The following is a 13,467-nucleotide window of genomic DNA, read 5'->3' on the forward strand; positions in this document are numbered from 1 at the left end:
TGTTCCCTGTTTGTCTTTAAAGACCAGCCCACAAGTTTGTGACACCATCAAAAGTCATATCATTGAGTGTTTGGGCTCTAGTCGAAGTAGACTGTTGACAGTGTGGTTTGGCCTCTTACATAATGGCTGGAACAGTTTTAACTCGGTGTGTGAGCAGGACTTTACTCTCAGTATCTGGTGCAAAAAACATCCTAATCAGGGGGACCAACCGGCGTTACTGGACAGCTTCAAGAAGGACGGCCACTGAGCTGATTGTAAATAACGATGGATTTTATTCTTACTCATCGTACAGTGCTGTTACTATTCCCGAAACTGTTAAAATCGTTAACTTTTACATACTTACAGATGCCCAACTTCGTGAATTTACGCTTTAGAAGGACATATACTATATTATACTATACTACATTATATACTATTATGCTATACTACACTCAGACAAGTGCCATACTGCAGCTTTGTGTCACGCAACAGTATGCTGTTGAGTATGATGATGGTCTTGATTGTGTGAATTGAAAGCTTCAAATTCAAACTCTACAATGATCATGGGTGAGTGCGGTTCCCTGGTGCCTCCATACTGCATCTCTGGCAGTGTCAGGTTACCTTGGGTCAACAGAGACAGATAATCGCCAGCACCCAGGAATCAGAGTTTTAACTCTTGTCCCTTGCATATAATTCCTAATGTGTGTTTATGTCCCTTCCTTTTTGTGTGTACAGAGGGGAAGAGCTACATTCCTCCTGGGCCTCCCCACACTTTCCTGCCTGGTTTACAAAGCTTATCATAGGGTGCAGAGTTCACCCGTGGTCCACGCTCTAGAAAAAGGTAGTTGGATAACTCTGCTAGATGTGAGATATCTTTCAAATACAGATTTTGGCACAAAAAACATGTTATATTCAGGAATTAGCTGAAGAGTACCGCAGTCATAATCACTGTGACATAAATCATAATAAACACATCTTGCTATGAGAACATTTTTGGGACAGCATGAAGGAAAATGAAGAGAGAGACAGAGTTTAGGTTTAGTCTAGTGAATAAGATCATTTCTAACTGAATTAACTATTTTTTGTCCGTGCAGAGGAGGTTTTGGAGCAGGCTGACTACCTGTATAGCTGTGCAGAGACAGAGAAGCTGTACCACCTGCTGCTGCGGTACAAGGACAGGCAAGTAGGACATAACCAACTCTTCTCTGTTCTCACTTTTCATGTTTTCTCTATTTCTCTTTGTTATCCCCAAAACCTTACTGGAATATACTCTGTTTTTGGTGCATTATATATAGGGCCCGAGCACAAAACGTGCGAGGTCCCTATTGAAACTGAAGGGATTATTTTCTTTAATTTTTCTGCTAAGTAACCTTAATTTTGGGGGCCTAAAAACATACCGGAAAACTCACCAAATTTTGCACAAAATTTAGGCAGGGCAAAATTTTTTTGTTTTTGTGGGTTTTGCGCATAGGTGTGGCAAAATGGCTCGCTAGCGCCCCCTACAGAGCAGCCGCGGACAAAGTTTGAACTAGTGTACGAAATTTCTGTGCGTCTTGGAGCGATGCAGAAAATCGCCAGCACACAGAAAGTCGGCCATTTTGGATTTAATGGTCATTTATGGCAATTTACACACTTTGTACTTTAACGTAACTACATTACATTACATGACGAACTCCTCCAAGGGAATTAGTTCGATGACTTCAAATTTTCTGTCTACTCCTAGCAGGTTGGGCATATCAACTTCAAAACTGTCCCAGAAAACCCTTAACACATTGATGAAGCCGTGTTGTAAAACTTGTGAGTTTGCAGTTAACGGCGTGGCGGTGGAATGGCGGCAAAGTTAAACTGTTCGCCAAGACACAGGAAGTTGTTATAACTTCAGTGTACATGCTCAGATTTGTACCAGATTTTACACGAGTCCCGCCCTGAACACATGTACATGCCAGAACACACAGGAAGTGATGATTAACACCTTTTGTGTAGCGTCCAAAGCAAGTGGCAAATTCACAGCCGCACCGGCAGAGCTCTAGAATCTGCAACGCGGCCGCCAACGCTGCTTGCAGCTTTAATATTTACTATCCCCGCTCAGTGTCTTTTTTTGTTGAAGGTTGAGTGCATTGACTTCTGCCACAGTGTCTTTTTTTTTTGAGTCAAATTCCTCATATGTGTACACAGATCTGGCAAATAAAACTGATTCTGATAGGAGTATGTTGTTGTGATTTAGTTTCATGCACACAGCATCTGTTATTTAAGAGGTGGTGACTAATTAATTTGTCACATGTGTATAAACTCATCCAAGTGCTGTGTGTCCATCCAGTGATGATGCAGAGTGCCTGTGGAGGCTGGCTCGGGCGTCTCGTGACCTGGCCCTCATGACCAACTTGGAGGCCAGACGGAAAAAGGAGCTGGTTTATGAGGGCTTAGAATATGCAAAGAAGGCCCTGGAAAAAGATGAGAAGTGTTTTGCAGCGCACAAAGTAAGACGGCGGTTTCACTAAGAAGGCCCTACTGATTCACCTCTACTAGGTCCGATTTCACCAAACTGTCCACATTCTTCTTCCTAACACAGTGGTATGCAGTATGTCTCAGTGATGCTGGAGAATACGAGGGAGTCAAGGTGAAAATTGGGAATTCATACATCATCAGGGAACATCTAGAGGTGAGAGGACATTTGAGTCAGTGTTATATTATCATTGTATCACATTTATCTATATTCTGAGGCGAAACATGTTGCTTTTTCCTAGAGAGCCATCCAGCTCAATCCCAAGGATGCCACTTCCATACATATTTTGGGTTACTGGTGAGCCGTTTATTTTTATTATTTACTATAACAAACCGCTGGTGTAACTTTTTTTTTTTTTCCCCCAGTACAGCTGCTTCAGGAACATCTGAAAGTTCAGTTTATATCAAGTCAGATATGGACACAAACTTAGACCAGCCAAGTCCGTTTTACAGTTCTCCCACAAATTTGCGTCGCTAGAGGAAGTGATGCTGGCAGTGGATTTACTTTTTACTTTTGGAATGGCCGCAATGGTAAAGTTGGAGACTCTTCACAGTTGGCGTTAAAATTAAGTAATCATTTTTAAGTAAGTTGTCACTCTTTGAGGCCCACCGAATGCAGAAACAGAACTGGATGGAAACCTGATGGAAACAAACTGTGTAAAAAAACAAAACAAAAAAAAACTACTTAATTTTAACTTTATTACGGAAGCCCTAAACGGCCATCAATTCATATCTTTATTTTACTCCATTTCCCCGTAATAACGAGATAATTATCTTGTGATCTTGAGATAACAAACCATAGCTGAATTCAGGGGTCGGCAGGTGTATTTCCTATGATAATTTCATGTGAAGTTACTGAGTCAGCAGATAGTTCAGTTGATTGAGTGCAGGACTTGCATCCAAAGGGTTGCAGGTTTGACCCCTGCTCTTTGCAAAGTTTTTTTTATTCTTCTTTTGTGTGTTTTTGAATCCTTCTCTTCAACAAAGTTGTTATCAAGAGATTCAGGGGTATCGAATCACACATATCCCGACAGATATTTCAAAGGTTCTGAAATAACCGTCAGGAAATGTGTAGTTAAATGGATTCCCCTGAATGAGAAGCAGATGAATTTCCTCTGCCTGGGAATGATGGGGAACCAATTGCCGGGATGCGCACACTCCAGCACGTGATTAACGTGAGCATGTGAATCAGTCATCTTCGTAACAACTTTGTTGAAGAGGAATATGAAAAAGATTTTTTTTTTTTAAGTTGGTCTCACATAAGGATCAAACACACAATTTTTAGACTATGAGTCATGTACCTTACCCACTGAGCTATTCAGTAACTCTAAAACCACCTTGAAATTACCATTGAGAAACGTTCTTGCCAACTCTTTTGTTAAACTACTGGTTTTTTTTTATCCTGTTATCAAGGGATTTAGCAGGCTTTTTAATTTAAAAATCTGGTGGGAAAAATTAAAACTCACTTGGAAGAAAACACAAATGTGTTTAGTCCTGTTTAGAACGTGGTGTGTAGTGGTGCACTGCAGCCTCTTGTGACCGAAATGAGTAGTTGCAATATCAGGCCTTTTGTCCAAGATGTTGCCATTGTGTGAAATAATTCTATCCTGTTATTAGAGCTTTAAGTCACTAAAAGTTTTTATTATTCAGGTAAATTTATTGTCTTCTTGCTCTTAGGTGCTTTGCTTTTGCTGAGCTGCCATGGTATCAACGCAAAGTGGCGGCTGCAATTTTTTCATCACCACCTACGTCCACATATGAGGAGGTGAGGACTCCTCGGTCTTCTGTTTTGTGACTAACTACACAGTGGCGGACATCACTTATTTGTCACTTTCTGGTTTTGGCTTTGGATGATGTCGTGTTTTTCTGCCTCTTTCAGGCTTTGGAATTCTTCCTGAAAGCCGAAGAAGGTAAAACACAGCATACTAACGAGGCTGAGGCAATGCCTGAAAAAACTGCAGATCTCCTTGTTGGCTGCAGCTCAAGTTCTTCTTCTGAAAAATCATGACAGCACCGTGCTTGTAAACAATTTATATAAAAGCTTTAAAATGTATTCAACTAACATTAATTTCTGTGTTTTTATTTTTGTCAGTTGATCCAAACTTCTACAGTACAAACCTGCTAATGCTCGGGAAGACCTACATGGCCATGAAAGACAAACAGAATGCACTTCTTTGGCTAACCAAAGCAAAAGAGTACCCTGCTCACACACTGGAAGACAAAGAGGTACAAACACCATGATTACTAGGTTGTTGTCTTTTTTTAACCTCTCGACTCAGACGTGTTATAGTTTTGTGAAGAAAATGCTGAAACACCTACAGGAATCTTGATGCAGGAATTGTACGTGCTAATGTGAACATGTGGGTTAACACTGTATTTGTTCCTCTGCAGGTCCATAAAGAAGCTGTTGACCTCTTGAAGAAGCTAGGATAAAGCGGTCATCACCATTGAGTTGAATGTGACGCCTTTGATATATTAGGGTGTGTTAATTATCGCTAACAAAATGTTTTCTTTTTATGATTTTGTAATAATACTGTAGAACTGAGTGGGCTTGCACACAGCATACATACCTCTTTTATAGTTAAGGCAATGTCCAGTCATCCAGCTTTGAGTTTAGTTAATGCAACGTCTGTATTTTTTCAATTCTGTATTTTTTCAATTCTTTCAATCCATTCATGCCTGAATTCCTCTTGCTGATTTTTCTGACATTGACTTTAGAGGCGAGCACATTGCATTTGCTGGACCAAAATGTAAAACATTTTTGATACCAAATCACCGCACAAATGTTTCGTCAAGTCAAAAGACAAATGGTTTTATGTTTGGGAGGGGTGGACTGGGGAAAAGTTGCAAATGAATTACATTTTTAGAACTTCTAAGTGTAATCAAGAAAGTTAACCAATGTCATTACCAAACTGGATCTGTATACTTACAATTCACGATCTGTAGTATCTGCTTTCTCAAATCAAATGTACATTTTATTCAAGTATACGCATTTACTTTCATCTTTGCCACAATTGCTTTAACTTAATGATTGTTTTTTCAACAGCATAGGATGAACTGAACTGTTAATAATACAAAAATTGTGCTCAATTGTTGCCACTGTGATTGCAATTGTTACTAAATGGCACTTTACAACTGTGGCCTTGTGTGGTTTGTCTTCAACACATTCCCCATGACACTAGTCATGTTGGCAAGGAGGTGCCTCAAATAAAAAAATTAGTGGAGTCTGATTTGTATTTTACTTAAAGCCTGCAGCTATCGGATGTAATATGACAGTTCTTATTTGCATTACTCTCACATATAATGAAATAAATCCAAACCCGCTGTAAAGATGGTCAGAAACATTTATTAAATACGGTTCTTTCCACAGGCCAGAACTAATCAAAACAAAAAGGATAAACCAAGAGCACATTGTTTTGTTTTTTTCTTTAAGAACAGAATAAAAATAGTTTTGCTGTGAATCCTGAGCAGAAGGCCTCTCATCCCCCAATAATCACACCACAAAAAAGAAGGCATGGTCATGGAGGGGGTTTATTCACTTATTTATTTGTATCTCATAAATCCATCTCTTCATTAAAATGGCTGAAAGCAGATTAAAAATGAATCTTCTATACACATCGTCTCCAGTAAAGGGGCATTCTGTACAGTGTAGTTGGTGTTTACAGTGTGTATCTACACGCGATATGTTACAGTTTGGATGCATTTCAGATGGCCTCAACCATAGTCACCACAAAGTTTCCTGCTGCATCATCACTTACTGAAATGATATACAGTATCATGAAAAAGCTTTGCTTTGACGGGATACACCTGACCAGGTGATACCTAATCTTGTTAGTGGCTACGATGAAGGCAACCTGAAATGTCCCATCTACTTCTGATAAGAACAAAAGGCATCACAGATTTCCGTCAATGGAGCAGTGGCTCTGTGTAATTATAATATTTAAGTACTTTATTTACTTTCATTATCTTTATACAATGAATATTCACATACACAGTTGATTTTGTCTGATTACAGGTTTCTGCTCAAAAGGAAGCACAATGTTATGCAGTTTTGACTTCTCTTAAAAGTCGTCTCCTTTTGCTACAGTAGATGTTTTTCTTCATACTGTCATCCGTCCTCCCAGCTCTTCCACTGGGACAGCTCAATACGTTATATACATGACTGATAACTTGAGTAATCACAAGCTCCTCCTAGAAAAAGTCTAAAGCAGCTTGCTGCTGTTTGCAGTGGTCTGAAAAAGCACAATGCTAAAAGGAGAGGAGAAAACAAGGAGGATGGCGTGCCACTGCCATAGTTTTTATTCTGTGTTTAGACCACTGACTGAAAGAATAAGCACCAGAGTTTAGAAACCAAGGAGTTAGACATGCTGTTTTGAAAAACAAAAGGCATGTCCCCTGACGGATTTAATGAAGTAAAGGACAAGGGGAAAGTGGAGGTGCAAGAACAAAAAAACACAACATATAGCAATGCAATGTATCATCAGGCTTGCTGCTGTGTTAGTCTTCAAACAGGCCTTAAGCTGCTGAGGAGTTGCAGTGTGAAACGTTTCCACACATTTGGTCTGTGGCACGTTAGCGTCTCATTAATGGAGTCTTGTAATCATTACTTGTATGTGGACAACGCTAGTTTGTTTTTCTGCGAACTGCTTCAACTTCACCGATTTATACACGCACACATTATTAAAAACAAAGTCTATCGCAGCACAAAGCTTGAGAATGAGACTGAACATGGGCTGATTACATTAAATTGTTTGATCTCAGGAAAGAGGGCTCAGCGTTATGGCTCGAATTTTGTGTAGCATAACTGTAGTCAAACTGTTGACTGCACAGCCAAATAACAGTCACAGAATTGTTATTTTTGAACAATACTGTAGTGGTTTCTGACCCAGTTACAACGTTTCTAGTGAATCTATAGGCCCCTCAAATATGCTTTTCACGCTTATTTTCTTTTCCTTTGACAGTTTCCACTCCTCCCACACCTCCATGCAATGTATGCTTGTATATGTTGCTTTCAAGTCATTCAAGACATGAAATTTGATACTCTTCTATCTGATCTCTCTAATATCCTTTTTCATCACTGACCAAAAACTCTTTATCCATTAAACTTTGTAGGACATTTACTGCCATGTTAATGACATGTTTGCAACAATGCTAGGGTTTCTATGCAGCACTGGATTCGGTTGTAATAAGTTTATGCTTGGTAAACAAGTGAGAAGCTGACAACAGCTTTTTTTCCAATACCTGTAGGAATGTACTGGAAGGAGTACATTCATATGAATGAGATGTCCTTTGGACCTTATGATACCAAAGATGGCCAAATATCATACACTATCATTAAAGGTCAGTTTTCATTTGGTATGCATCATGTTACAGTGATAATCTTCATAACAAAATGCACTGTATGGGTATTTGTATTGTGATAAGTATAGATGAGGGGTTAAAGTAAAGGTGATCTTCATGTTAGCAAATAAGCACAATCATGTCTGGTGCTCTGTAAACCACAGTGGCTTCATAGTTCTGGAGACACTTCACAGTCTGAGATCAAAAGTAAAAGAAGCAAAAGAGAATCTGCCAAGCACAGACACACCATGGACCTCTGAAAATTGAATGGGTCATCCTGGTGTGCATCTTACTTGCCAACTGAAGCAGCGGGCTGCAGTCAAGGGGGCCTGGAACATGTCCAATGTCTCTGGTTTAAGCATCAGAACTATAACCCACAGGCCCTAACGCCACCACGCTCACAATTCACCTTTTACTTCAATTTAAAATATTTTCCTTGAGTCACCATATTCCTTTTGTTTTTTGATATAGTAGCCTCTCTTCAAGAACTTCAGTCTTTTTTTCCTAAATGTCTTTATCCAAACCAGTGGATCCGGTTATGCGTCTTACTCTGGGCTGCTATCCAGAATCTCATGGAGGGAAAAACTGTATGAGAGGATAATCTCAGTTTCAGCTCATTCCATCCAGAACACTTTGCCTTTTTGATGATTATGGTAAAAAAGGAGAAAGAAAGAGGCAGATCATCCATGCTAAAATGTCTTTGTGTGTGTGTGGTGGAGAAGGGTGGTCACAGCAGTCTTCTCATCTTCAGAGGCAGCCATGCAAGCACGCAAAAACTGCAATTACTATGGGTCCAACAGGGAGGGGAAAAAAATTCAGGCACCAGACCCCAATACTACTTTTGCCTTTTAGAAGCTCTATAGAACTAGAGCTTTAAAAGAAGATTGCGCTTCGACTATAAAATCCTCTCAAAAACACTTTGTCTCTTTTAAAAAGCCAGTCAGCAGTGGGGAGGAAATAAAAAAAATCCATGATTTCTGCTTTTAAACAGAGGAGCAAAAATGTTGAAATGCTTGCATATTTCACGATGGGGCATCATATAATATTTAAGGAGTAGGGGACAGGATTGCGGCAAAAGTGATGCTGCAAATTAAGATTTGGTTTAAAATGACAAAATAGCTTATATACATTGGTGGTTATCTTGTGCAATTTTTTTTGTTTGTTTTACTTGGCTGACTAAACAGCGATGGGGAGGGAAAGAGATACAAGAGGACTCTTCCCTCTATTCCTGGCCAAATCCTTCGGTTTCCTCGATGGCAAAGAGCAGCTTCTCCTTCAGCTGTTCGAAGCTCTTGTAAGGAGGCAAGTCCAGACGGTTAAAACTGAAAAGACAAAGAGGCGGGGACCAAAGATCAGCGTAAAGGATCAAATGCTTAGTAAAAGATGTGTTGTTTATATATTTTATTTTTGCTGCTTAAATGTGTGATTGTGTACGTGCTGGCGTAATATGCTATATTAACCTATGAATAGATCTTTGTTATGTGACAACCAGAAACTGATGTTCTGTTAAGGCCATGGCCTTGGGAGAGTGCTCTTTTTATTTAACATTCAGTCTGCAAATACAAACAGTGACATTATTTTTACATGGTTTCTGTGTTTCTCTGCGCTTCCTCTTTAAGTGCGTTTTCAGTAAAAAAAAATAAAATAAAAATAAAAAGGTCCATGTAAAACGAGTGAGTCCAAGAGAAGTGACTTCTCCTTGTATTTTTAATCACTATCTTTGTGATTTCTTTCTTAAAATTTGCTTCCAAGGAGCATACGACCAGATGGTTTTACTTTCACTTGGTTTGCTATTCAAATAGTTATCATCACTATGCACAACTACGTTGCCACATGCCAGTATTTTGGTGCCTCCCTGCAATAAGCCTTTTGCCGCCCTTGGATATTTATTCTAGCGCCAACACTGTTTCTAAGTGAATTTTGGCTGCAGTGATGCAGCAAAACTCATTGCACCTGTGACTGGAAAAGTCTGCAAAACTAATTGAGAATTTACTTTTGTTATTGCATTTAGTGTTTTTATCCGGTGTCATCCATCCCGACAGCAATCAATAAATACACACACGCACAAAAATAAATCTGTGGCAAGGGGTGGTGATGGTGCATAGATAAGATGATTGATAAGATGCTTGCCTTTGGTGTGGGAGACCTGGGTTCAATTCCCACTGTGAGACATTGTGTCCCTGAGCAAGACACTTAACCCCTAGTTGCTCCAGAGGCGTGCGACAAAGTCGCTTTGGATGAAAGCGTTAGCTAAATGAATAAATGTAAATGTCGCAGGACAGCCAGTCATTTCATTGGGTCCAATCTGCCTGTCTACCTACATGCCTACCACTCATGAAAATGTGTTTTTGGGGAGGCCTGAAGGAAATGGTGGGATTTTTTCAGCAAAATCTAGCTCTCTTGCTAGTTTCTCCAATGTTGCCATCCCTAGCTTTAAGTACAAATTAGAGTTGCTCCGATCAGTCTGTTTGGGCCGAACACTGAAAGTAATATCAGCCGAAACCGATCACCGGGTCTATTTGAAGCCTTTTATTTATGATGTAGCATTATACAATATACTGTATATTTATTTAATTAGTCCTAAAACAATGTATAGATAAGTATAAAAATTAACAGATGCTAAAGTATCATGAAATGACAACTGTTTATTTATTGCCAGGAAACATGGGCAACAAATTCCACTCTATCTGTCTTAGAGACTTAAACCAGGCATCCTGAGTCAATGATAAACTCTAAAGTAGCTGCTTTTTGTTCTGGAAAGCTCAGGCAGGTTCTGTGGGCTTTAGGGGGGAGAGAGGAGCAGAGAGAGGGAGAGTGGGCAACAGAGAGGAGTCATAACGGTCATCATTGAGATTTGACATTTAAATAAATAAAAGTACAATGTTAATTCCATATTATACTGTTAGTATATTGTTAATATTACTTATAGTTACTATATTAATTAAGGCCCTATAACATTTCAGTGGGTTGTTTTTATTTATTAAATCCTTATGCAAGAAGCACAGCCTACATCTTTTACTTAAGCCTACTGCCACCGGCTTTACCAGAGAAGAGAGTAGCCAACACTTTAAATACGGCCAGCAGGTTTTTATTTGATTTTATAAAGGTTAAAGATATGGGAAATTTACAAGGAAACATTTAAACGGGAGGATACCCGGTGAGAACGGAAAAATACGGGAGAATCCCGGGGAAAACGGGAGAGTTTACATGAGAGGAGTAGACAGAGGAGTGGGGTAATGTTAGGCTACATCCATGCTACTACGTTTTTTTAAACAGTTTTATAACAAATACGATCTTCTCTGTCCACAGCATCATTTTAGCTGCGTATCAGAGATGATCTCAGTCAATATTAAAACGACTGAAAACACACACAGATACACTGGGCATGCGCAAGCCGGTGTAAACATGAAGCAGATGGTCTAACGTTACACCGCTATTGCAGAAGATTTGGCAAAAGAAGAAAGTAATACAGATGAAGAACCACACCAGGTATTTTTTTTTACATTCACCAACAACGAAGTGGAAATGTTTAACAGGGAGTCGTCGCAAAGTAAATACAGCGACATGCACAGTAGGCCAACTGTTAACTGTTATTTACACAGTAAATATATTTTAATAAAAATACTGAAACGAAAACTCTGTCAGTAGCATCATGTTTTGCTTTGCATGACTGATAAGATCAAATCAGAAAGCCAAATGTGAGTGTCTGTGTCATCATTTTATAGAGTCCTCTGTTTTGCCCACTGGGTCGGCAGCATTTTTAAACAAACATCTTCTGGTTCGCCGTTTTAATCTGGGAGGCAGAAACATAGCAAAAGGTCTCCGTTTTATAACGAAAACAGAGAGAGTGCTTGGCGCTTCTCTTTGCATCAGGAAACTCACACTGTAGGATCAGTCTCTCTCTGCCTGATGCGCTGAGTGTCTATTAAACTCTGGTTGCAGTCGGCGTGTGATCGCTCCTGCTTGTTGCTCCACTTGTCTGATTGCTGCTCAACTCTCATTGTAAATGATTTGACTTGGCGCATCAATCGCTTCCAGTCTAAAAAAGACTTTGGTGCTAGCTAGCTTTAAAAATGGTTCAGATTGCGTAGTGAAACCATTTTAGCTGCTGTTGAAAATTTGTCGGCGAGTATTGCATCATCTGATCGACTTTTTCAAGTTAAAGCCATTATCGGCCGATTAAGATCGGTGACTGATCGATCATCGATCACCCTTAGTACAAATTTATGTAAATCCCTGTGAACAGTAAAATATTTGTTACAATTTCTGGGCAAAACTATGTGAGAGAGGCATGAATCCCATGAATCAGAGGTAGAGCACTCCACTCACCATGTGTGGCTCCGAGGAAGCCATGTGTCCTTTCCCACCTTCTCAATGCAGAACTTCTGGGGCCCGTTACTTCCTGTAAAGCAGAGACGAGGGATGAGAAGATTCTATATGAAATATACAGGTGTATAGTATGCATCTGCAGCTCTTGGTGTCTGAATGATTATGTAGTAAATGTGTTCCTCTGTGTGCATGTGTCACTGACCCATGAGTTCAGCAAAGCCGCCCAGAGGAAGCCTGCAGGTTCCAGTAACAAACTGCATGAGCCTCAGTCGCACTTCGTTGTCCACCTCTTTCACCAGCTGAAGAGGAGGAAGTGACAGCACACTCACCAGAGACCACACACTAATGACTAAACAGATTGTTTAACCATCATTTGATATGATAAACATTGAAAAGGCGCAACATGAACTTAAAAATATGCGATATGTAAGCTTTGAATTTCCCTGCCAGTAACACGATAAATGTGCAACACACAGAATATGCTGCTCACTCCAATATAAACAGTAGAGGTTAAGGTTGAACGATTTGGGAAAAAAATGAATTGCAATTTTTCAGCCAGATGTTGCGATTATGATTCGATTTGTGATATATATATATATTTTTTTTAAGTTTAGCTAGAGTCAGAATAGACTGGCAGCACAGAGCAGATGAACAGGGCAGGAAGTCAGACACAGAACAGCAGAGAGAATCCGGTCAATTTTCTAAATAAAACACCCTGTGCAGACTCCCGGTCCTATGTCAACAGTAAACACGGTTAAAACAGACCAAAAAAAACCCAAAAACATTTAACTATGTGCCCTACTTAACCATTGTAGAAGCACAAAACCTCGGCACAGCCGCTGCCTGTATCTGTTCACCTGACGCCATTATCCCATGTTTTCCTCTAGTTTCGTTCGTTGCTGTAAAATGCACACGCCCTGTGCCCGCTCTGATTGGTGAGCAGGACCACAACAGGAGGCGCATGGAGCTTGAGATTGGTTAGCAAGTCTGTCACACAAGAATTACAACGGAATTAATCTGTAACTGTATGACTGTTTAAAACGGTCATGCAATAAATGTAGGGTAATTATACATTGCATAATTAACCTACATTGTAATCGCCGTTCTTTCAAATCGCAATAAAGATTAATTGTTCAGCCCTAGTAGAGGGTAAGGAATATAGAAACAATGTGTGTGTTTGAGTGTGTGACCGTACCTGCCAGAACCAGATGATCTGTTTGCTGTTCCTTGTGTAGTGACGGTAAACCGTGTTCCTCTGCCAGTCCTGCAGATCGACCTCCTGCATGCCACACAGCATCACCTAGATCAAACACACAC

General features: G+C 39.8%; 2 protein-coding genes across 3 annotated transcripts in view; one reads left to right on the forward strand and one right to left on the reverse strand.

Annotated features, from left to right (window-relative positions):
* Positions 1-57: 57 nt before the first annotated feature.
* On the forward strand, positions 58-4,980 carry rmdn1 (regulator of microtubule dynamics 1). Its single transcript, XM_038724369.1, has 10 exons — positions 58-254; positions 715-820; positions 1,074-1,158; positions 2,297-2,456; positions 2,549-2,638; positions 2,724-2,779; positions 4,159-4,246; positions 4,361-4,391; positions 4,574-4,707; positions 4,873-4,980. The coding sequence occupies exons 1-10, from the start codon at positions 123-125 to the stop codon at positions 4,912-4,914; spliced, it is 924 nt and encodes a 307-aa protein (XP_038580297.1). The 5' UTR covers positions 58-122; the 3' UTR covers positions 4,915-4,980.
* A 1,014-nt stretch (positions 4,981-5,994) lies between these two features.
* LOC119906884 (NEDD4-like E3 ubiquitin-protein ligase WWP1) overlaps positions 5,995-13,467 on the reverse strand; it is a 38,659-nt gene continuing 31,186 nt past the window's right edge. For both annotated transcript variants that reach the window (XM_038724334.1, XM_038724325.1), the window contains exons 22-25: positions 13,346-13,450; positions 12,353-12,449; positions 12,151-12,223; positions 5,995-9,143 (exon numbers count right to left, since the gene is read on the reverse strand). In XM_038724334.1, coding sequence (XP_038580262.1) covers positions 9,044-9,143; positions 12,151-12,223; positions 12,353-12,449; positions 13,346-13,450 — 375 coding nt within the window. In that variant the 3' untranslated portion in view covers positions 5,995-9,043. The remainder of the gene's footprint in view (positions 9,144-12,150; positions 12,224-12,352; positions 12,450-13,345; positions 13,451-13,467) is intronic.

The sequence above is a fragment of the Micropterus salmoides genome, unplaced genomic scaffold (assembly GCF_014851395.1).
Source record: "Micropterus salmoides isolate LMB-PRFRI ecotype aquatic unplaced genomic scaffold, ASM1485139v1 Ms_hic_scaffold_1, whole genome shotgun sequence".
Lineage (NCBI taxonomy): Eukaryota > Metazoa > Chordata > Actinopteri > Centrarchiformes > Centrarchidae > Micropterus > Micropterus salmoides.